The sequence below is a fragment of the Symphodus melops genome (assembly GCF_947650265.1).
Source record: "Symphodus melops genome assembly, chromosome: 15".
Classification (NCBI taxonomy): Eukaryota; Metazoa; Chordata; class Actinopteri; order Labriformes; family Labridae; genus Symphodus; species Symphodus melops.
Genome location: NC_136705.1, coordinates 14,535,446 through 14,558,232, shown reverse-complemented (window position 1 = coordinate 14,558,232; position 22,787 = coordinate 14,535,446). Strand labels below are relative to the sequence as shown.

Sequence of the window (22,787 nt, the reverse complement as noted above, 5' to 3'; positions counted from 1 at the left end):
TGTTTCGGGGAACCACACTGACAGATGTGAAGCTTTTTGCACCTCCTGAACCATCAGCTGTTAAGTGTGCCAACATTTAGAAACATTTTTGAGAGCCGTGATTTCCTTCTTCTATCAATATTTTGAAGATATCAGGATGACTCTTATCACTTTTGTCAAGTTCAAACAGCAGCAAACAGACATAATTGTTAAAAAGTGACTTAAATGCCCCCTTTGTTAAAAGTTGTACTCTAGATGTAATTTTCAAAATGTATACTCCAGTTTGGTTTTCTACCACTGTTCTTAAGATGACATCTAAAGTTGTACAGGGATTTAAAAGTAAGATTTGATAATTAAACAATCTTAAAAAAGTACGCTCCATGTCAAAGAGCAAAAACATAAATGTACATTAGCAAGTGTAAATATAATTGCATACGTCAGCTAACCTCTATTTGTCAATATGTCATACTGAACTTTGGAAACACAGATACTGTGTTGGTTTTGTTTACCTTAATTCAAAATACTTACTCTTCACATTGACATCAAACGGTAATCCCAGAAATATACTGTATATCAAGCTACCTTTTTGCTGGCTAGTTTAGTTGGTGCTAGCTTATATGTCTCTTTAAAATGCAGGAAGCAAAGCAGTAGCAGCTCCTGTGATCCCCATATTAATGTCCTCGCTGCTGTGCACCAGGAGCTCAGGGCAGCTCAAGAGAGGGTGGATAATTTATATCAGATGTCAAGAGCTGTCTCTGGCTCATTGGGCTTTTACTCTACAGCAGGCACACAGTATCCTAGGAATCTGTATGTAATTTCACTGTTTGAGACAGTGTAGGCACTACTTGTGCCTTGAAATTAGAATTACAGGCGTCATGGAGGAAATGTTTGATGCAGTGGGCTAAAGATTTAACCAAACAAACTGTCTTGGTTGACTCCGGAATAGTGCCTTGAACACAAGCTCTGTGGGACCATTTATCAGGGTATCACACTAGCAAAGTTTATTCCAGGTTGCTGGAGAGGAGACTCTGGCCTAACTTTGAATCTATGTGAGACAGTGGACCAACTTTTTACCTTCATATGGCTTCTGGGGAATTATACGAGTATTCTCTTCCAATCTATATTTGTTTTAGTTACTTGGAGAAGCCCTATTATTGTGAGAGGTCAAGTTGGTGGTGCTGCAGGGATATCAGGTGCTGAGGGCATTACCACAAGCTATCAGGTCCCTGTATGACCAAAGAGGAAGCTGTGTCCGCATCCTCTGCACATTGTCAGATCAGTAACCACTGCATGTTGGGATCCTCCTTGGTTGTCCCCTGTCATCTGCTCTGTTTGGGATTTTCATGGACAAGATCTCAAGGCACAACCTTAAGGAGAAGAGTTTCTGGTTTTAGGACCTCAGAATTTCTTCTCTGCTTTTTGCAGATGATGCAGTTTATGTTGTATTCTTCATGCAAGGACCTCCAGCAGGCTTTGGAGGGTTTTTTTTGCAGCTGAGCAGGTGAAGGAATTTAAATATCTTAACCCTAAAATGAATCATGATGACTGACTGATTTGCGCAGTATTGGCCGTAGGCCTAATGCAGGTGTTGTACGGGGCATTCAAAGCTTTCATTTTACTAATCGATCTGCACTCCAACCCTCAACTATGGTTGAAACTTGTGAGCTTTGGGTAGTAAAGAATATGATCACAGATACAAGTGGCTGAAAGGAATTTCCTCCGAAGGGTGGCTGAGCTCAGCCATAGCGATATACTGTGAGGAACTCAGACATCAGGACAGAGTCACTGCTCCGTTGCATCGAAAAGAACTATCCCATCTGGCTTCGTAATCCCCCAGGAGTAGCTAGAAAAGGTCGCTAGGGAGCATCCTTCTTGATAGGGAGAAGGATGCTAAGCTTGGGTAAAATACAGCATAAAACTTCTGCTAGCTAGCAGCCTCTCGGCAGCTGTAGCTAACATTAGTATCTTGAGGCAAATATCATATTGCAGAAGGGGTTTTTTTCTGCTCAGAGAGACAACTTACAGCATTTGCAACTATTTCAATTGAGGTTGTTTTAAATGTGCTCTATAAATAAAATCTGGACTCACTGGATTTCATCAATACTGATCGACAATTTAAGTAACTCCAAGATGAGAAGCTGTTCAGTTAATGTATATGTTAACAGTGTCCCACACTTGCAGTCAGGCTTTCAATGATACAATCCCTTCAATCACTATGGAAATTAGAAATATATGAAATTGATATGATAAAAATATTCTGCTTTTTTAGGTTTATAAACCTAAACTGAATTGATATCTTTGTTTGAGAAACAGCAGGAACCATTTGATTACTATGCTACAATAGTTTACTTATAATGTTCACTAATTATTCAACCTAAAGACTTCCACCAGCTTTGGTATTCTCATTAAGACACATCTTCTGTCTTGCTGTGTTACGTATGCATACACTCAATGGGAAGTTTACACAATTTTGGTTTCAGCTGCTGTAACACGCCAATAAGTGCAGAGATGTTTTTCAATTCAGGGATTTGGCATTTGAGTCCACAGGCTGCATAAATCAATGCATCCCTTGCAGACAAGAATTACCCCTTTCCACTTTTAATACCGAAGCCTGTCTGGCTGTTTGATCTGCTCACAATCACCATCAATCATCACTCGCAGCCATTAGAGTTGACTGAGAGGATTTCTTTCAAAATAAGATTACTTCTCCTCCTCTTTTATCTGTTTTTTTTCCATCCATCCTTGTTTGTCCTCATTGTCAGGTATTTGCTGTAGCTGTCCTAGTTTTTCCTGACTTTTAAGAACAAAAGGGATTTCATGCTGTGTGATGTCAACATTCATCTTCTGAATAATTCCATCACAACTGAAAAAAAAGAAGTACCCCAAGAAGAAGATCCATCAAAGCTTAGAGCTTAATATTTACATGCTTATACCAATTTCTTCTTATGTGAACATATTGATTGTCATTTCCTTTTCAATAAACCAGTTTGTTGTGATCACAGAGTCTTGAGTCCTACAGCCTGACCCTTGGCCACTTTCCAAAACCTGACTTTGCTTTACTCCAGCCAGGAATATATTTTCAAGCTGTGAGCTGACAATGGGTCTCTCTATGTGAAGCCATTACATTATCACCTACACCGCTGTGCCCTTGAGCCATACACTCGCAAGACCCTAAGCTGTCACACTTAACGCTGACCGTGTGCTTTGATTGGTACAAGGGTTAGATCTGTTTGGTATCACAGAGCCCTCCTCAGGGAGTCTGCCAGCACAGACTGCTCTGTTTCCTACATCCATACATTTAAAAATAAAAACTTAATACATAATGGTTTATTGCAATGTCCTTTCACCAGACTGTTCAAATTAGTCTCTTGATTATTTTAAGTTGTTTGAGAATGCTGCTGCACATCAGTGGTATGAAACAGGAAAACAGATCATATTTCTCCCACGATAGTTTCCACACTGACACTGCATTGAATTTGGTATTCACTTTCATTGCTACACGAATGGCTCCCAGCTCTACCTGTCTTCCAAGTCCAACTCCGCGCACCCACCTTCTCCTTAAAGTTAAGTCCTGGGACTTCCGGTTCCGGTCGCAAGGGGATGGCAACTTAGTAAGAGAGCTCTCGACGAGAAGTACTTAAAACTGCCCCAAAGTGCATTAACTGACCAGCGAAATACTTGAAAACGAGGTTAAAGGGGCTCAGATGACGTCCAAAAAGAACAGAAGAGGTAGAAAGTCAGCTTTCGAGCATGCTGAAGACGAGGAAATGCAGCTAACGGAGGAAGCTAACGCTAGCTCCCCCGGGGCTAGCCGCGGCGCTTCCCCCGCTCCGAGCTTTGAAGATACCGGTACAGAGAACGAGGACGGTCCGGTAAGCTTGACGTTGATACTGACAGAGCTAAGAGGAGTTGGAAGAGAGGTGAAAGAATTCCGAAAAGACACAAAGTCACAACTGCAGGTCATTAGAGGTGAGCTGGACAAAACAAACGCCAGGCTCAACGAGATAGAAACCAGGGTTGCTGTGCATGAAGATCAGCTGCAAACAACTGACGAAATAGTTTCTGAGCTTGTAACATCGCAAGAAAAACTGAACTTTAAACTGGCATCACTGGAGGCCTACTCAAGAAAGGAGTCACTCAGACTGTACGGGGTCCCGGAAGGAGCGGAATCGAGCTCACAAACCATGACCCACTTTGTGGAGAAAATACTTCGGGAGAATCTCAACATCCCCCCTTCAACAGCACTACAGATCCAGAGGGCACATAGAGCACTATCATCTCCCCCTCCAGTCGGGTCCCAGCCCAGATCGATCCTGGTAAAATTTCTGTGCTTTACAGTCAAAGAAGAAGTGCTGAGGCTCGCGTGGCAGAAAAAAGGTTTTATGTGGAACTATAATAAAATAAATGTTGACCATGACTACCCTCCGGAGATCATGGCTATGGGGAAAGAGTATGCAGATGCACGGAGGATCCTGAAGGACAAGAATCTGCGGTTCCGGACCCTCTATCCAGCTCGTCTGAAGGTGTTCTATGAGGATGGAGCGAAAACCTACAACTCGGTGGAGGAAGCGACAGCGGACCTGGCGAGTCGGGGGTTCCCGGTGACTGTGATTAAACCACCGGCTACTCTTAGAGAGAAACTACAGAGATGGTCGTCTTGGAGTCGGGTCGGGGGTCGGCGGCCGCGGCAGAACCAGGGAGCTGCAGGCTACAAGGAGAGGCTGCAAGTATATAGACGGGAAGAGAACTGATATGATGTTATGTTCTGGACGACATGGTGAGATGCAACGGTTGTCGAGTTAAAATGGGTGGGGATTCTCTTTTCTAAGGGCGCCATCACAGTGGAAGGCCCCCTACCTCAGGGAGTAAATAGGGGTATTCCTTCAAGGACAAAGGGAAGCAGTGGAAGTGGTCCACTGCTGGAAGTGTGGCTAGGAGTGTTCATGCTTCAGTTATGTACCAACTATTTTTGTTTGTTTTCTATTCATGGTACTTGTTATTGTTCCGAGGGGGGTCTGCCTGCCGCTGCCGGGTTGTGGTGTGCTCAGTTAATACAACGACATGCAGAGTGAGCCAGTGAAAATAATTTCTTTTAATGTGAATGGGGTCTTGAATGTGGTAAAGATGAGTAAGATACTGTCTAAACTAAAGAAAGAAAAAGCTCACATTGCCTTACTTCAAGAGACACACGAGCGGACCATCTGAGGTTGAAAAGGAAAGGTTTTAGACACGTTTTTTCCTCATCCGTCAAATCTAAACATAAAAGGGGTGTGGCTACGCTTATCTCTGGTGCACTTAACTACGAACATATCTCAGAAGTCAGTGATGATGAGGGCAGATTTATTAGGATAACGGGCAAGATAGAGGGGTCTGAAATCACAATATTAAATGTGTATGCCCCGCCTGGGAGTGACTGGGTTTTCTATAGGAACATTTTTGATCTGATGTTGGACTCTCCGGGCACGGTCATCTGTGGGGGGGATTTCAACTTTAGGCTTGTTCCCAAACTAGACTCCTCTAATCCAACGACTCAGACTAACCCACTCTTGAAGAAAATAAACTCCTATATGGTGGAAATGGGGATAATAGACATATGGAGAGAGCGGTACCCATCTATCAAAGGATACACACACTATTCAAGCTCATTTAAAGTCTATGCTAGACTGGATTACTTTTTTATGTTTACTGTGGATAGATTTAGGATTAGAGACTGTGACATACTAACAAGGGATCTCTCTGATCATAGCCCCATATATGTCTCTCTGCAGGTGGCAAGGAAAAATCGAAATACTCTGTGGAAACTCAACTCGCATATACTCAATGACCCTGCCATAGTATCTAAAATAAAGGAAGACATTAAAGAGGTTTTAGAAATTAACGACACAGGGGAGGTGTCACCGACTATACTATGGGATACGCTTAAAGCTGTAATGAGGGGTAAATTGATCTCCACTACCTCCTACCTGAAGAGAATCAAAGGGCAAAAACTAGCTGAGCTTCAGTCAAATTTAAAGCTGAAGCAACAAGCAGATGTTGACAACCCAAGCACCGCTATTAAGCAGGAGATTAGGAAATTACAGGGTGAAATTAATGATATTTACACACAGGAGGCCCAGAAGAACTTAACCTTCCTGAGACAAAAATATTATGAGATAGGAGGGAAATCAGCAAAATATCTGGCGTACAAACTACGTAAACAACAGGAGGAAAGTACAATACACAAAATCAGGAATCCTAAAACTAATGTCATGGAAACTAAATTGGAAAAGATCCAGGAATGTTTTGAGGTTTTCTTCAGGGATCTGTACTCACAACCTAGTGCCTCTGAGGAACATTGCATTGATACCTTTCTTAGCTCCCTTGATTTACCTTCACTCTCAGAATCTCAGAATGAGAATTTAATAAAACCAATCTCAGCTGAGGAAATTAACGCTGCTATCACCAGACTGAAGTTGGGGAAGGCAGTTGGGCCAGATGGGTATAATGCTCAATGGTACCGCTGCTTGAGGTTAGAACTAGTCCCACTATTACTTAGAGCGTTTAATCACATCCTTCAGGAGGGAGAAATCCCACCCTCCTGGAGGGAGGCAACGATCTCTGTTATCCCTAAGGAGGGTAAAGATAGGCGAGAATGTGGGAATTACCGGCCAATTAGTGTCCTCAATTTGGATTATAAACTGTTCACCTCTGTTTTTGCCCGCAGACTGGAGAAGCTGCTGCCTGTTCTCATCGATTTGGACCAGACTGGTTTTATTCATCAGAGACAGACGTCAGACAATATTAGGAGAGTACTACACATTTTAAGTCAAATTCATATAGAGGGGCCTCAATCAATTATAGGGAGTCTGGATGCCGAAAAGGCTTTCGACTCTGTTAGATGGGCTTTTTTGTATAAGGTACTGGGGAAGTTTGGTTTTCAGGTGAAGTTTATTAAAGTAATCCAGGCGTTATATGACAGACCCTCGGCCCGCATCAAGGTAAATGGTGATCTTTCTGGAGCTTTTGCTCTGAATCGGGGATGCAGGCAGGGGTGCGCAATCTCGCCACTCCTCTTTGATTTATTTATTGAAACACTAGGCCAATTAATTAGACAAAACCGAAATATCAAGGGCATTACTATGTCAGGAATAGAGCATAAAGTAGCAATGTTTGCGGATGATGTGTTGGTCTGTCTGGGGGAACCGGAGAAGTCATTCACAGAATTGATGTCTACTTTGACTGATTTTGGCAGGTTATCTGGCTATAAAGTTAACATTTTAAAAACTCAGGTGATGACTCTTAACTATGTGGCCTCTGCGAATTTACGTGAGAAATTTAAAGTAAACTGGGAAAACGAGAGTATTAAGTATTTGGGTGTCCACCTGACACGAGACCTTTCAGTGCTCTTCCGGGCAAACTATGAGCCAATATCCTCAAGTATAAAAGCAGATTTACACAGATGGAACTTGGTCCCTTTTTTGAGCCTTAGCTCTAGGATAAGTGCAGTTAAGATGAATGTGCTCCCCCGTTTACTTTACCTTTTTAGGAACTTGCCTGTGGAGGTGTCTGATAATCAATTCAGTGAGTGGGACAAATGGATCTCCAGATTTGTCTGGCAGGGCCGGAAACCAAGGATTAAATATACCACCCTTCAACTGGCCAAGGAAAGTGGAGGGTTAGGTCTCCCCTGTCTAAGGAATTATTATTATGCTTCACAAATAGCTCCCCTCCTATACTGGTGTGATGACACATATATAGCTAGATGGAAGGAACTGGAGTCCAGCCTATCTAAACAGTTTCCCATCCAAGCAGTGATAGCGGATAGGGGTCTTATGGCTCGCTTGGAAGGATTGGGGAATCCTTGGGTGAATCATACTCTTCAAGTCTGGCAGAAAGTGATAAATACTTGTGATATATATAAAATGTTGAGATCTTTCAGATGGTTCGCGCATGATTCAGATTTTCTCCCTAACAGACACGACTCTAGCTTTAAATCATGGTCGGTCCATGGTCTCACTACTCTCCTTTCACTCACTCAGAAAAACACTGTGCACAGCTTCGAGACCCTGAAGGACAAACATGGCCTGTCGCAGAACGATTTCCACAGATACCTGCAGTTACGATCATATATTGTCCATGAATGTAAATTGGTCAACCTCTCAGCTGTTGAATCAGAATTTTTTCACATTGTAAAGAATGCATTAACCATGACCCCTTCTAACTCGATTTCAAAGCTCTATACTGCTCTGTCCCATGCTGGTAATAAGAATACTTTTTACATTAAAGGTAAATGGGAAAGAGAATCTGGGACCCAGATATCTGAGGAGGCGTGGGGCGATATATGGTCCTTTCAGTGGTCAACATCCAGCTCCATGAGCTGGAGGGAACATTGTTGGAAAAATATTATTAGGTTTTTCAGGACACCACATCAGGAGAGGTATAAAGGGGAACATGTGCCATGCTGGAGACAATGTGGCTCGACTGTGGCTAATCATTACCACATCTTTTGGGATTGTCCCAAACTAGGTGTCTTCTGGAGGGGTATTCAGACATCTCTAAGTAAGGTTTTTAACACTCAAGTTCCTCTGAGCTTCGAGGTCCTGTATCTGGGTCGCGTCTCTTTTTTGGAACGCAGGAGTGAAATAAAACTATTACAGTTACTTTTGGTGGCAAGCAAAAAAACGATTACGAGAAGATGGTTGAGTCCGACTCTACCTTCTATTAAGGATTGGTTTGGAGTAACTCTTGAAATATTTAAGATGGAAAAACTATCCTATCAACTAAAAATTCAAAGGGACAAATTCTATCGGATCTGGAATAACTGGATTGTCTTTATTACCCCCGAGAGAGCAGACTTTTTCTAATATCACTGGTATCACTATCTTATGTTTATTTCCGTGAATGTCTTTCGATGTCTCTCTTTTTGATGGCGGCGGCGGGTGACCCCCCCTCACCTGGTTTCTGTTCTTGGTTTCATGTTTTCTCTCTTTTTTTTTTTGTTCTTCCCTTTTCTATTGTACTTTAAAACAAAAACCGGATGGACATCTGTCATTACCTTTGTTGATATGTATGCTTGATGTGTGGTCATTTTCTGTCCATTCGAAATAAAGATATAATTTAAAAAAAAAAAAAAGTTAAGTCCTGGTTCTCTCGTAATTTTCTATAAATCAATAGCAACAAAACTGAAGTTCTCCTGGATGGATCCAAATTCACTCTGGCCAAGTCTGATATCTCTGCAATAAAAATCGACACAGTCCACAGTCCCTTCCTCCCCCCAAGTAAAGAGCCTGGGTGTCATCCTCAGTTGCACTCTGTCCTTTCGAAGCGCATATCAGTGATATCACTCGGGTCAGCAGATTTCGACCTGCACAACATTAACCGTCTACAACTATCTCTTCACACCCAATAGCATCGCCATCCTTGTCAATACCCTGGTCGCCTTCCGTATAGACTACTGCAACTCCTCTCCGGTCTACCTCTCAAGCTATTCTGTAAACTTTAACTGGTCCAGAACTCAGTTGCCCGGATACTCATGAGAGCCAGGTCCACCACCAACCACATCGTTAACTTCATGGACGACACAACAGCAGTGGGCCTCATCCGCGACAAAACATCTGGTTGACTGTTGCAGAAGCCCACACCACTCCTCATCAATGGCACAGCAGTGAAGAGAGTAAGCAGCACAACGTTCCTGGCGGTGCAGATAACACACACTCTGACATGGGATGAAAAGAGGACCCTCAATAGACCACATCACTCCTGTCCTTTTTTCCCTTTATTTATCGAGGAAAAGTCCCACTGAGGTTAAAAACCTCTTTTTCAAAGGAGGTATGGTAATACACCACCATTTCTTCAAGAGCTCACAGTGCCCTGTCATCCTACTAAAACACTGCACATGCAGAACGTGGGCTTTTTTTGTGGTGACTAAAGTTTCTAAAAGTAGTACGGGATGTAGAGCCTTTAGCCCCACTTCTTTGAAATCACCGAAGAAGTCAGGGTCCGGGAGGCAGAACCCCTCCCTACTTTTACAGTAATAGAATGCTTAATGCCTTTTTGATGAAGCTTATAGTAAGTGCTGGCTCAGTCTTGGACCGACCCCTAGTGTATTACTATATAGGCTAAGACTGCCAGGAGACTTGATGCCCCAAGTTTATACTCCCTTGTCTCAGAATATTGCCCATCATATATTATCATCAAATGTTAGTTATTATTATTATATATATTATTGTCATGACATATAAAATTACAATTTGGTGAATTGATTGACTTATTGAAAGCAACCTTTAGCCCATGCTCTTCTGTTAATTGTAAAGTCATCCCCTTGATTAGAAGTCAATAAATCCTTGTACAGAAGTTGTTCTGCATTATCGTGGATGATATTTTTTCCCAAAGACTTAATCAAACTCAGAGGAGCTGCAGATATTGAATCTAAGCTGGTCACCCTCACTGAACAACCTCCCTCAACTGAAAATCCAGTTGACAGGAATCAGTGTTGAAGCTACAGTATTATGCAGAGAGAGTGTGCTGTGAGTGCTGGAGCCTCGTACCAGCCTTGTTGTTCTGTGTGGCTGCAGATCTAGGCTACTTTAATCTGTTGACTCTAGTGGTTACGCCCCATGTTATTTTCAGGCTTCCTGGTGAGGGTAAAACAATGGAAAAAGCGATATATATATTATCACTAGCTCAGAGTCATTCTTAGCCAGATAAATTGGCGGGGAGATTGATGGTGAATTATACAAAACATTGTGATGCAATACTTTACCTTACATACATAAACTCCCAGTCTGGACCTAAAGAGCTACTGTACCTGACTAGTCTGCAATTTAAAGCAGAGTAGTTTAATAGTTAATGTATTCTTCACTACATCATCTGGATATAATCCTGCATTCTTGTGGTGTTGGAATATTCAGGAAACATTTCAATGAACCACCCTGTTGAGCAGCAAAGACGATATAAATGTTGATACTTGACTTGTCACATTTCATAAAGAACCATGGCAGATGAAAGTAAATACTGAGATGATTGTCAGAAACCTTTTATTGGTTCATGCTTTGTGCATTCGAATGTTTTTTTTTTTCATGTAATTTGTCATTTGAGATTAGGACGTAATTGCTTTACGCTGTCCTCATAAACTAACCTCGAAGTTCTTTGAAAGAATTAACCCATACTGCAAGACAAGTGAAGCAATGTTTTTACTATTTTTAAGGAAGAATGTGCAACATTTACTAATAAAGCTGAAGTCCACAATGTCCTCTTTCTAAGTCATGACTGTCTACAATGTGTGAGACACAGAAGTTGCGCTTGCCGTGATGTCTGATAGTGTTTACGTTTTGTGCAAACGTGAGTGGATAGGGGTTGGAGGTGCGTCACTATAGGAGAGCATATGGATTCAGTGTGGCGGACTTTGTTTTGGCTTCATGCTGGCACTCAAGTGCGACATCTACCGGATCAAAAAAAGTTGCCTGTTCTTTCCTTCAATGCTATTAATGAAATATTCATGTCTAGCACCACGTCTTGAGAAATGAGAAAATAAACAAAAACACAAATGGTTGAAACAGCCATCACGTTTTGTTTTAAATAAATAAATGTAAGCCATGTTCTTTGTACAATATTTGTAACCATCTTAGCAGCATGTGAATGCAGTATGACTTGTAATATTGGTTCCGTCTTATTTATGTGTCCTGCTTCATATACATTTATGTACACATACATTTATGACTCTTGACTGCTGATGACTTCATTACGATGCTCCACCATAGGGAGTAGTGTGTTTGAGATAACAACAGGAATGCAGCCAAAATGAGACATTTTTCACTGACTATAACTGATTCTACCATGCTGCCAGCTTTTTAAAAACAACCTATAGTTTATCCTGTTCAAGATCTAATAATCCTTGATGCAGTCTATATGGTCAAGAAATTGTAATAACTCTCATCAAGCAAACTATCCTAATTATCCAAAGAAATATGGTACTGTTAGCAACACTACATTTAAGGTGCATCACCCAAACTCATTATAATGTTGCCACTAATACAAACATAATTGCTTTGTGAAAGACTGTGAAACTTACATTAATTTCTTTTGTCTTGTGTCATTATAATTTCTTTTTGGCAAAGCTTAATGACATAGCTAATGGCATAGCTTCTTTCTCTCTCCTCATTACCTCTCACAGGGCAGTGCTTGTTGAAAACATCCCAGATGACATCTCCTTCTTTGACAATTCTACATCCTACCTCCCTCTTTCAACGGGTCTGTTCAGCCTACTGGACAACGCCATCCGGGCTGTAGAGATAGTTTCGCCGCTGTGGCTTCTTAACTCCTCCGATTATGAATCCAGCTTCCAGCCCGCTGCCAGACAGGTAAAATCAGAGCAAGCCAACAGAGACTAAGAAGTTGTGATGTTCATTCAAACTTTTTGTCTATTCTACTATTTTAATGTGTGTCCTCTTTTATAAATCTTTCTGAACTGGCCTATTTCTCTCCTTTTAATGATAAAAAGAAAGGCGAAATGTGTTATGGTCTCCTGAGAGAAAAATAATCTGAAAATTACCCAGCAACTTCAGCTGTAAAAAATAAATGAAGTCCAAAGTAAACTACATGTACATTATTTGCATAAGCTGTGCAGCTTTAGCTTTGACTTTTAAATGCACAGCTACAGTTTATTTTATTAATTATATCTTCAAAGGGAAATTCAAGATTAAATGGTTTGCTGTGTGAATATTCTGTGTCAGCTAAATGGGGCAACTTGTGGGTAAAGAGCTATTCTGCACTATTGTCAGGCTATTTGAAGTGAGCTATTTATTTAGGATTTAAACTGATGGTTGGTTATTGACAGTAGCCTGGAGAGCTCACACACACACACACACACACACACACACACACACACACACACACACACACACACACACACACACACACACACACACACACACACACACACACACACACACACACACACACACACACACACACACACACACACGACAGTTAATTGGAAATTAATCACTCCTTTCAGAAGCCTCGGGGCAGAGAAGAACAACCTGAAGCTCTGCTACGAAAAAGTGACACCTTATCAAGAGAGTAGCAAAATATTATACACACTTGTCTTAGCAGTGCATGTCTCTGGGTGCCTTAGATAATGTGATCATACCTAAAAACTTGAAAATATTTTTTTGGTCAGGGCAACGTAAACAGTCAAACTGAATTTGATGACAAAATGTCAAAATCCCTTGATTTGTAAAATCAATGGACTACCCCTATTTGGATGTGTCAATTTAAATTGTTAATTCTTTAAACTTTTTAGCTGACATTATACATAAATCAATGTCTCCTGCTACAGGTATGTATGAAGTTATATGCCTATTGCAAAAAAGATTTTCTGGATATTTAAATGAAGCTAATTTGACCCCATTCCCATTTGGGTATCACCACTACTTATCTCTTCGGCATGAATACTTGATCAAAACCAAAACTATTGCTGACTGCGCACAAAGGATCTCTGGACAATGCATCACAAATAAAGCACGTGAATGTTTGCTGATGTTGCCACAGTATTAATGAAAATGTACAGTGAATAGGTTTGATGTGACTGCAGAGGTTTTTTTGATGTGTCTACCCGCAGGGCAAAGCTCTGCTGTCCAGACTTCAGGGGCTGAACGCTAAAGGGATTCAGCTGAAGATCTCCAGCGGAATGATCAACTCCACTGAGCTCGACACACTCGCCAAATACAGTCAGCACGCACTCTCACACATTGTGTTACACATTCTGTGTTTATGTGTTCAAATATGCTGCAGCTTAACTCTCTGGTTGCATACCTTATTGTTCCATCTTCTTTTTTTTGTTGATTCTGTTTCTGCCTTACCCAACTCTCTCTTTATCTCTATTGTTTCCCTCACATGTAACTACCTGATGTTTTTTTTCCCCTTGCTTCATTTTACCCTAAATCTGTTTCTCCCTTACTTAATCATTATTACCAGAGGCTGAGATCCACTATGTGAACATGACAGCGCTGACCAAAGGCCACCTCCTCTCCTCTTTCTGGGTTGTCGACAGGAGACATATCTACATCGGCAGCAGCAGCATGGACTGGAGGTCTCTCGCCACGGTATGTAAGATCCATCAAACAAATCACAGCACACACAGCACACATTTCCTGCCATCTACTCTGTCTTATAGACATAAACAAGGCTTTGGAAGAGGCAAGAAAACATGTCATGCTCGTAAATGCAACCTGAATTATGTGAATCTTCACATTTATAAATAACACTTGAAGAGACAAATGTGTTGTATCTCACTGATTTAAATGAGATGTAATCAAATAATAAGTTCTGTATCTCCTCGTGAAAAGTGTTTGATGATTTTAAACTGGTACAGATTCTGGGCCATTTTTGTGAAGAATGTCAATAGAATATATATTCAATCTTAACAATTTTACATTATGATTATCACACATGCTCGAGCTGGTCAAAACTTGCAGCATCATAAAACACTGAGCCACAGAAGTCGAAGGTTTTTCTGGTTTTATGTATTGGCATGCTGACCACAGGAACATCCAGCAGGGCTTTTGCCCTTGAATTCGATGGTCATTTCAATACCAAAAGTCATCTCCACTGTTCTTTTCAAAGATTTGGCAGTACATCCAACCCAACAAATAAACCCAGGCAACCTGTAGCCAAGCCATGGCATTGTAGACAATACGGCATGTTTAAAGTTGTATTTCATTTTGACCATCAATGAACACATCTGTGTATAGGCATACCTGTTTAACATCATGTTAATATGCCAGACCTGTCATAGAAATGGATTATTTTTAACAAAGAACTGCTCACTAACATGGATTTACATACAGGTTTAAAAGATTAAGCCTTTGTGTTCATTGAAAAAGTGTTAAGTCTTTTATCTCCTGAAAAATAGAAGCCAAAAAAAGAGTTACATATTTACACACCTGTGAACAAGTTATGAGTCTTACTGCAACACACTTCGTGAAACTAGATCTGTGCACATGTTCCATGACAATATTGTGTTCTTCTCTAAGTTGTAGAAAAAGGATGAAGGGGCAAGGTGAAGGTCTTTTGTTGGGGCATGTAAGGTGATCTGACATCCAAAAATAGACAGTGGCCATTCTTTCATCTTTCTCTTCAAAGCTGAGCTACCTGCATGGTTCATTAAAGCATGGCACCCTTTGTTAGGCAGCTTCATCTGTGGTGCTCACACAAAGTTTTTACGGGGCCTTGATTTAGGAGGATGAATTACAATGATCTCAAGGTGGTCACCATTGTTCATTCATATGAGGACACATATTTAATGCCTCTATAAACGTGTAACTTATTTAAATGTACACGTTTGAATCCCTACATTCAGTGTGCAGTCTTTACTGTAGGCCAGATGTGTGTTTGTTTTCATAGTATTAATGTAAAAATAGTTGCACATTTATATATGGCCTGTTTGTTTTTAGAGGAAAGAATTGTGTTAAATTTGACTCCAGTAAATAGTGATCTCCTGTATGCTCTATGAGAAAGACTTTTATCCTGTAAACATTGTAGGAAGAGAATACATTTGGGAGTAAAAGAGAGAAAGAAGACAATTTAGAAAGCACAAGCTGAGAACTGAAGTTTGAAGAGTGCCTCTTGGAAATGAAAAATCAGCACCGAGCAAATAAAGAAGATTGAAAACAAAGAGAGCAACCACTACAGCGTCTTCTTACTTCCATCTGTTGATTTGGTGATAGATGATGGTCTGTGATTGGATGACACTTGTGGACAGTTTGGCCTGACATGGGAAAAGGCTTTTTTTGGTGTATGAAATATGAGTATTGAAAGAGTAAATACATACAGGGCACTATGTATTCAATAGGAAATGTAATTATTCTTTTACAAAAACATTTTAAAGATTTTTGTTTTTGTTTTTTTGTTTACAATCGTTGGTGTAAACGTTGGTTGTTTCCAGGTACTTTGGTCGTCTAACACAGATTTTGTTCTCCAGAGGAAGGAGCTAGGTGTGTTGGTGTATAACTGCAGCTGTCTGGCTCTGGACCTCCACAAAGTGTTCAGTCTGTACTGGGGGCTCCAGTACAGAGACTTCATCCCCTCCTTCTGGTCCAAGCGGCTCTTTGCCCTCTTCAACAGGGATGAACCACTGGAGCTCACTCTGAACAGTACAAAAGCCCAAGCCTACGTCTCTGTGAGTCACAGTTACAGCATCATTCTTACTTTACAGAATCCCAAGGAAACACCTGCCAATCTTTTTTTTCTCCCTTTCTCTTCATTCCCTTTAAGTTTGAATAAAATGTCAGGGTTTATTGAAACTATGACAAGAAAACCATCATACACATATGTAGCTTATTATGTCTATGCAGCAAACGTTCAATGGTTGACTCTATTGCATTCAGTCAATGGAAAGAAAGATTGTGGATGACTCAGATCAAATATCGTCGATAACATAGTAACATTGGACTTTTGGTGCATTAAAAAAATGTCACTGTAGTATTGCAAACAAAAAAGACTGCTTCATTGTAGGAGGTGAGTTGTTCAGAGCGTTTTGAGAGCATGGACTATGAGCTATTAGAAATACAATCTGTAGACACAGTTTGTTTTCCTGTGTGAAAGTATGAAATCAGTCAAAATGCCTGCTGAGTTTGACATCAGACAGAGAATACAGTATCAGTGTTACGGTCTAGACCCTAAAGCAGACAATACAGCAAAATTGAAGGGTTTGAGGTTTCATTACAAGGCTTGGTATGGATGGCTGACTGGCTGGCTAGTATAAAGACTGAGTGGAGGAGACTGATAAATCTAATCTGGTGCCGTAGGCAGACAGAGAATAAGTTGAGTTGTTTGAAGGTACAGCAAACAGGAGGAGATGACACCGGACAACAAAATAAAAAATCTGTTAAGACTCACTGAAAAAGACACTGGAAGTAAACTAACAAATGTCAAGAGCAGCCGATCATAGCTACCACTTTAGTAGACAGAGCCCTCTATCGATGAGTCGAGTTCAAACGAGGGTTTTGTACTGAGGCAGATGAGAAGATGAGTTTCAGGTGTGAGTAGTCTCCAGGCGCTTTTTTTTTGAAGAAGCCAAACCCTCCAGAGACACACGCAGATAGACACATGGGGAGGAGACACAAGGGAACCAGGAATACACAGGGCAACAGGATCACAGCCAGAGCTGTGACAATCTGCTTAATTTAGACACAGATATTCCGTTTTAATAAGAAGGGTATGTCAAACATTTAAGTGCGGCCATCACCATTTAGATGGATCATTTCAGTAACTCTTTTATCCAAACATTCCTCAGGACATTGTGTCTTTCAGTGGTGTCTTCTTCCTGCAGTTGAGTGATAGTGATGTTGTTGTAAGTGCAGCAGAAAACTGAAAATAAGGTTGATCTGTCCATCTCTAAAAGATTCTTATTGATGCAAAACACAAATTTAGAGCAGGTGCTTCGAATATGCCAGTTAGGAAACAGACTGAAATGAATCTTGATGTCTCTTCCTTTGCTACAAAAGCAAACAAGAGAAGCAACATAAGCTATGATATATAGAATATTTCTATAATGTTATTATAAATGCCTGAAAGTGCTGCTGCAGCGTAGGTGTCAAACAAAGTGATTAATAGCACTCGGCAGAAACCGCCTTTGTTTACACTTTCCATGGCACAGAGTCATGATGACTGTTAATAAAAAAAAAAGCAGGATAAAACACTACATGCACGTGTACGGGACAAAACCAGAAATATTATCTGTCAACTGGGGTCCCCAAAATCAACACAAGCCAAAGGATTCTCACAGGAGCTTTAAAGCTGAATCGTCAAGGCTTTTAAGTGACATCTATGTACGAGACAACTATGAAATCTAATTCTTCTGTTCACTTGTTATTTTGAGAATTGTGTAAATGAAGGTGTATATTTTCAATGCTCTGACCATTTGTGTTTCCTTAGAGAGGTGTAAACTGTCATCATGGCATTGAATATCCCGTAATAACCCAACAACACATCCTAATTGTCTTCATTCCCTTTCTGATGACAGAGCTCCCCAGATGTTTTCATCCCAAAAGATCGCAGCAGCGATCTTGAAGCCATTTCCAGAGTCATACAGGAGGCTCGCCATTTCATATATATCTCAATCATTGACTACATGCCCCTCCTGAGCAGCAATGCTCACAGGTTAGCATCAACCTAATGCTGTTTCTTTCTTTGGAATGACTTGACCAGCCTTTATCATCTTAGATCGGTGACTTTGGTTCAAGTATTTGAACTCAGTTTGCCTGTGTGTCCATCTGGCTGTGTTCCCACGTTTGTGTGCATCTATGTCAAGGTACTGGTCTCGTATCGACAGCCTTATCCGAGAGGCTCTGATCCTGAGGAAGGTACGCGTTCGTCTGCTGATAAGTTGCTGGGAAAAGACTCATCCACTTACTTTCAACTTCATATGGTCCCTGAGGAGTTTGTGCATGGAGCAGGCCAACTGCTCACTTGAAGCTGTAAGGACAAGGCCACTGTGTACTATCACTTATCCTATGCAGATACACTTATTCATTGTTCAAAGCGTGTGTGTGTGTGTGTGTTTGTAGAAGTTCTTCAGCCCCAGGGAGCAGAGGGATGGCAGTCTCCAGGGAATAAACCACAACAGGTTTATGGTCACAGAGCGGGCCATTTATTTAGGTGAGCTCATTGACAAGTATTTATTATTGTTTCCTGTGTTAATATAAAAGAACAGTTCGGGGTATTTGGAAATACAGCTACCTCTTTAGGAGAGTGAGACACAAAGATCGATAACACTTTTGTGTGCTTAAAGTTCAGAGTAAAAGCCAAGAATAGGTTTAGCTTATCTGGACATAAAGTCTGGAAGCATCTCAGAAGTTGTAAAAAGTTCCATTTGTTGTGTTCAAGTAAAGTTAATGTCAGTAAAGTTTATTTGGAAGAGGAACTTTCACAAAACAAGGTCAAAATGGATCACAAAATATTACAATAACAACAATAGCAATGCTACTCATCATAAAATGAGCAACAAAGAATCCCTGAAAAACTGCAGTTGCCCAGAAGATACTACTAAGAAGATTACTTAATAAGAAAATGACTTCTGATTGACATAAGGCAATTTGAAAAAACGTTTGTTAAGCTGCTGCTTGTACCAGCTTGCCTTCTTGGGTCGGGCATCGATAGCCCAAGATGCAGCAGCAGTGCTTTTGCAAAATGGTGTAGGGATAGAATGTTATTTTTGTGGCACATGTAGGTATGGCTTTGAGCACTAGAGTCAAATAAATTTCAAGCAAATAAGTAGCTTTGCAGGTTTGTATTTTTGCATGATTCAAGTTGGTCAAAAAGTGTAGTTTTATGGACTGGTTGTTCAAGAAACAAGGTAATCATTAGTGCCCTTTCAAAGTGCTGATAGTCATACTTCTTGAAGTATGGAGAAAGCAAAGCTGGCTGTTTTCAATTGCTTTAAGTTTTTCTGCTTAGCTAAGCTATTCGCTTCTGCAGCTATGTACTTGAAGTAAAGACATGAAAGTGGTATCGATCAATTCATCTTTCACTCAAAGAGTGAACAGAGCAATGGTCAGTGATTCCTATATAAAATTGTATCTCCTTTAAAACAAGGAACTTCACAGAGCAGAGTAGTCTTGATTTATTACATTTCTGAAGCTATACCATGTGGTCAGTGGTGTTTCTGTGTGTGAAAAATTGGTGGGGCACAATCCCTTTATGATAGGATAAACAAGGTAATTGACAGTACTCTAGGGACTGATGCCCCTTTTTTTTAATTTTACAAATGTCAAGAGGTCATTTATGGTTTAAAAAAAATACTATGCAGAGTGCCTTGTCAAATTTTACAAACATACACAAACAACACACTCTCTCACACACACCCTCATATACACACTTTTTCTCTGACACAAACACTCTCTCATCAGTTGTCTCTTCAGTCTGTACAGCGACAAAGGATGTCTCGCCCATTTGTTTGACTATCTCCTCCCTGTTTTTCCACAAACAAAAACAGTTTGTTTTGAATGGTGCTAAATGTCCCTTTGAAGATGGGCTGAGCGTCATACTGCCTCTGAAGCCTCCAATAACCCTCACTCATGGTCTCAAAAAAAACAACAACGGCAATGCCTGTCCGCCAACTCGTCATGGCCCCGCAATGCCGTTTTGCATTTTCTACAAAGTTTAATACATGTGATTATCCGAATGAGCACACACCTGTTCTCCTCCACCTGTCGTTATGCTGTTCAATGGATCGCCTGTAACGTCTGTCAACGCTGTCAATTTGAGTGGCCACATTTACTGTTCCAAGTAATCCCAGTTTCACCACACAGTCCAACTGACTCCCGCTGCTCTCATGTTTTGAGATCCTTTCAGAAAGATGTTTCAAATCGTTGAAGCCCATCCTCGCCGAATAGCAAATACGGCCTTCTTCTCGGTGCAAACTGTTAGCCACTTTTTCTTTGAGAACCAATCCAGATTAAATCCGCAATTTGTTTTACCGGCAGTGTGGGGGATGACAATATCCATCGGTTGGAATGCTCATTGCACTTTACCTCCAACTCCTCCTGCTAATTCACGGTTTCAAAACTGTGCTCCAATAAGAAATCCACTTTATTTATCTTCACAACTTCGCTAGCTTTTAAATCCTCCCGCTTGCGGACTAACTCATCGATACAGTCACAGACAGACAGCCAATCAACCGGTCCCTTCTGAATAATCAGCCAATCAAATCTAAAAGAACGCATGACGTTTCAGTGGGGCTACGAGCTGTGAGCCCCACTTGTCATATTTTTAATCAGATTTAAATTACATAGACAAACACTCGCATGCCGAGTTTGCCCCTCCGGCCAGCGTAGTTCGACTGCAGACACATAGTAGTATTTAAACTTTATTTTTAGTTAAAAATTAAATAAAATAGAAATAATCCGACGCAAATGACGAACCTGATTATCATATCTAATACCTTATGACATAATATGTAACAAATAATGATAACTTGATTTGTTTGCACAGTTCTTTCTGACTCTAATAGGTGGGGCTGTGCCCAACCTGCCCCTAATGACAAGTCGCCACTGCATATGGTTATTTTAAAAAATGTGTTATTCAGTCAGTCGGTGTGTTCTTTTGTTTTATCTGAAGTTAATGATGACATGTGATGTGATCACTTTATCTTAAAATCACTCTGTGTGCTGACAGGTAACCTTGACTGGGTGGGGAATGAGTTTGCCTTTAATGCAGGAGTTGGCCTGGTGATCAGTCAGCCTGAGGGTGTCGAGGAGAGAAACTCTACGGTGGTGGATCAGCTACGGGCTTCATTTGAGAGGGACTGGTTTTCACGTTACACACGCTCACTGCAGGCCAATAAGATCTCCATCTGCAACAAGTATCAGGTCAACAGGCTGATGCCAGTCAAAGCCAGTCACATAGACAATGGACCAGTGCCAATACGAACAGGTTTCCATGATAACGGACCTGCACCAATGAAAAACAATCACAAAGATGACAGACAGAGGCCGGTTAAAACAAGGCACCATGAGGACAGACTAACCAAAATAAGTAGCCAGGGCATGGCCAATGGACTGGTGCCAGTTATTGATACTTACCACGACAGGGGACGGGGAAAATTGAGTCACCTTGACAACAGACAAGTGCAAAGCAAAGATAATCACCACGACACTCCAATGTTTCCACCCAGTCAGTCAGCTGAGAGCAGTGGCAGCAGAGAAAATTCTAATGGCTCTCCCTGACTGTTATAATATGAACGTTGTATGGATTTGATAACATAGATGGAAGAACTCTGAGGGAAAAATGAAGGCTGCAGCCTGGTATTTTTGATGGACCTTTTGAGAAGAATACCGATTGATACACATACTAATTATAACCTAAAACCTTGCTACTTATTTAACTGTTTTCTCTCCTTTTGATTGCTTTCAAGCAAAGGAAAGAGAAAAAAAATATTGTATTAATTGTCCAGTTAATGTATGAAACTTCACTTATTCTGGCAGCCATTACTAATCACCCTTTAAAAGGAGCCAGGGTATAGGATGATATATGCAGCATGTTTAGCTACACTAGCTAAATGTAGAAACTGTGACATCACCCATTTGTTCGTATTGTTTTGAAGCCTAAGTCTACAGCTTGTACCTTTTGCCTTTAATAGTTTTCAGACCTGGAAACTGCCCTTATCTTACCCAGATCTTTTAGAAGAAACCGAACACTGAACAGTAATGTTGTTGGTCAATGTGGTAGAATCTCATTCATACCAGTTAATCGTGCCCTGCATGACTTCTTTTATGTATTAAACGAAAACATCATACTGTATTGAAAAAGATTAACTTACAATACATTAAAGAAATGAATCAGGGGCGAGGAAGTTTATTTTTTGACAAGTTTAAATGTAATCACATATTTTTGCAACTTTTGGAATGGTCCTCTTGTGGCCATTAATGAGTAGTCAGTTTGAGGGCACGTCAATATTGGCTCCACTTTTCGCAACCTACAAAATGTACAGTCTAGGTACAGTCTTTTGTATCATGGGCTGTAAACTGCATATAGTTTTGATTCAACACTGGTAACTTCACCACTGATTACATCAGATGTTAATTTCAAACAAAACCAATGTAAAATCTTAAGTTTAGTACATCAGGTCGAATGATATTTCATAAAAACACAGGATAATACAGGTTGCTATTTGTCATGTAATCAATAAACAACCCCATTCCTCATTTTTGGTGTATACCAACAGTTCAGTAGTGGTGACTATATTGGCACACATATTGATGAAGTCCACCTACTTTGTCCAATATCAATAACTCAAGGATTTAAAGGCTGTACAGAGAGTGATTGCA

At 40.6% G+C, this 22,787-nt stretch overlaps 1 protein-coding gene across 4 annotated transcripts in view; it reads left to right on the top strand.

Annotated features, from left to right (window-relative positions):
- LOC306836455 (inactive phospholipase D5) overlaps positions 1-22,407 on the top strand; it is a 60,194-nt gene extending 37,787 nt beyond the window's left edge. For all 4 annotated transcript variants that reach the window (XM_079363533.1, XM_079363530.1, XM_079363531.1 and 1 more), the window contains 8 exons: positions 12,131-12,317; positions 13,580-13,688; positions 13,936-14,063; positions 15,941-16,138; positions 17,984-18,120; positions 18,272-18,437; positions 18,528-18,618; positions 21,136-22,407. In XM_079363533.1, the coding sequence (XP_079219659.1) occupies positions 12,131-12,317; positions 13,580-13,688; positions 13,936-14,063; positions 15,941-16,138; positions 17,984-18,120; positions 18,272-18,437; positions 18,528-18,618; positions 21,136-21,686 (1,567 nt within the window). In that variant the 3' untranslated portion in view covers positions 21,687-22,407. The remainder of the gene's footprint in view (positions 1-12,130; positions 12,318-13,579; positions 13,689-13,935; positions 14,064-15,940; positions 16,139-17,983; positions 18,121-18,271; positions 18,438-18,527; positions 18,619-21,135) is intronic.
- The last annotated feature ends 380 nt before the right edge of the window (positions 22,408-22,787 follow it).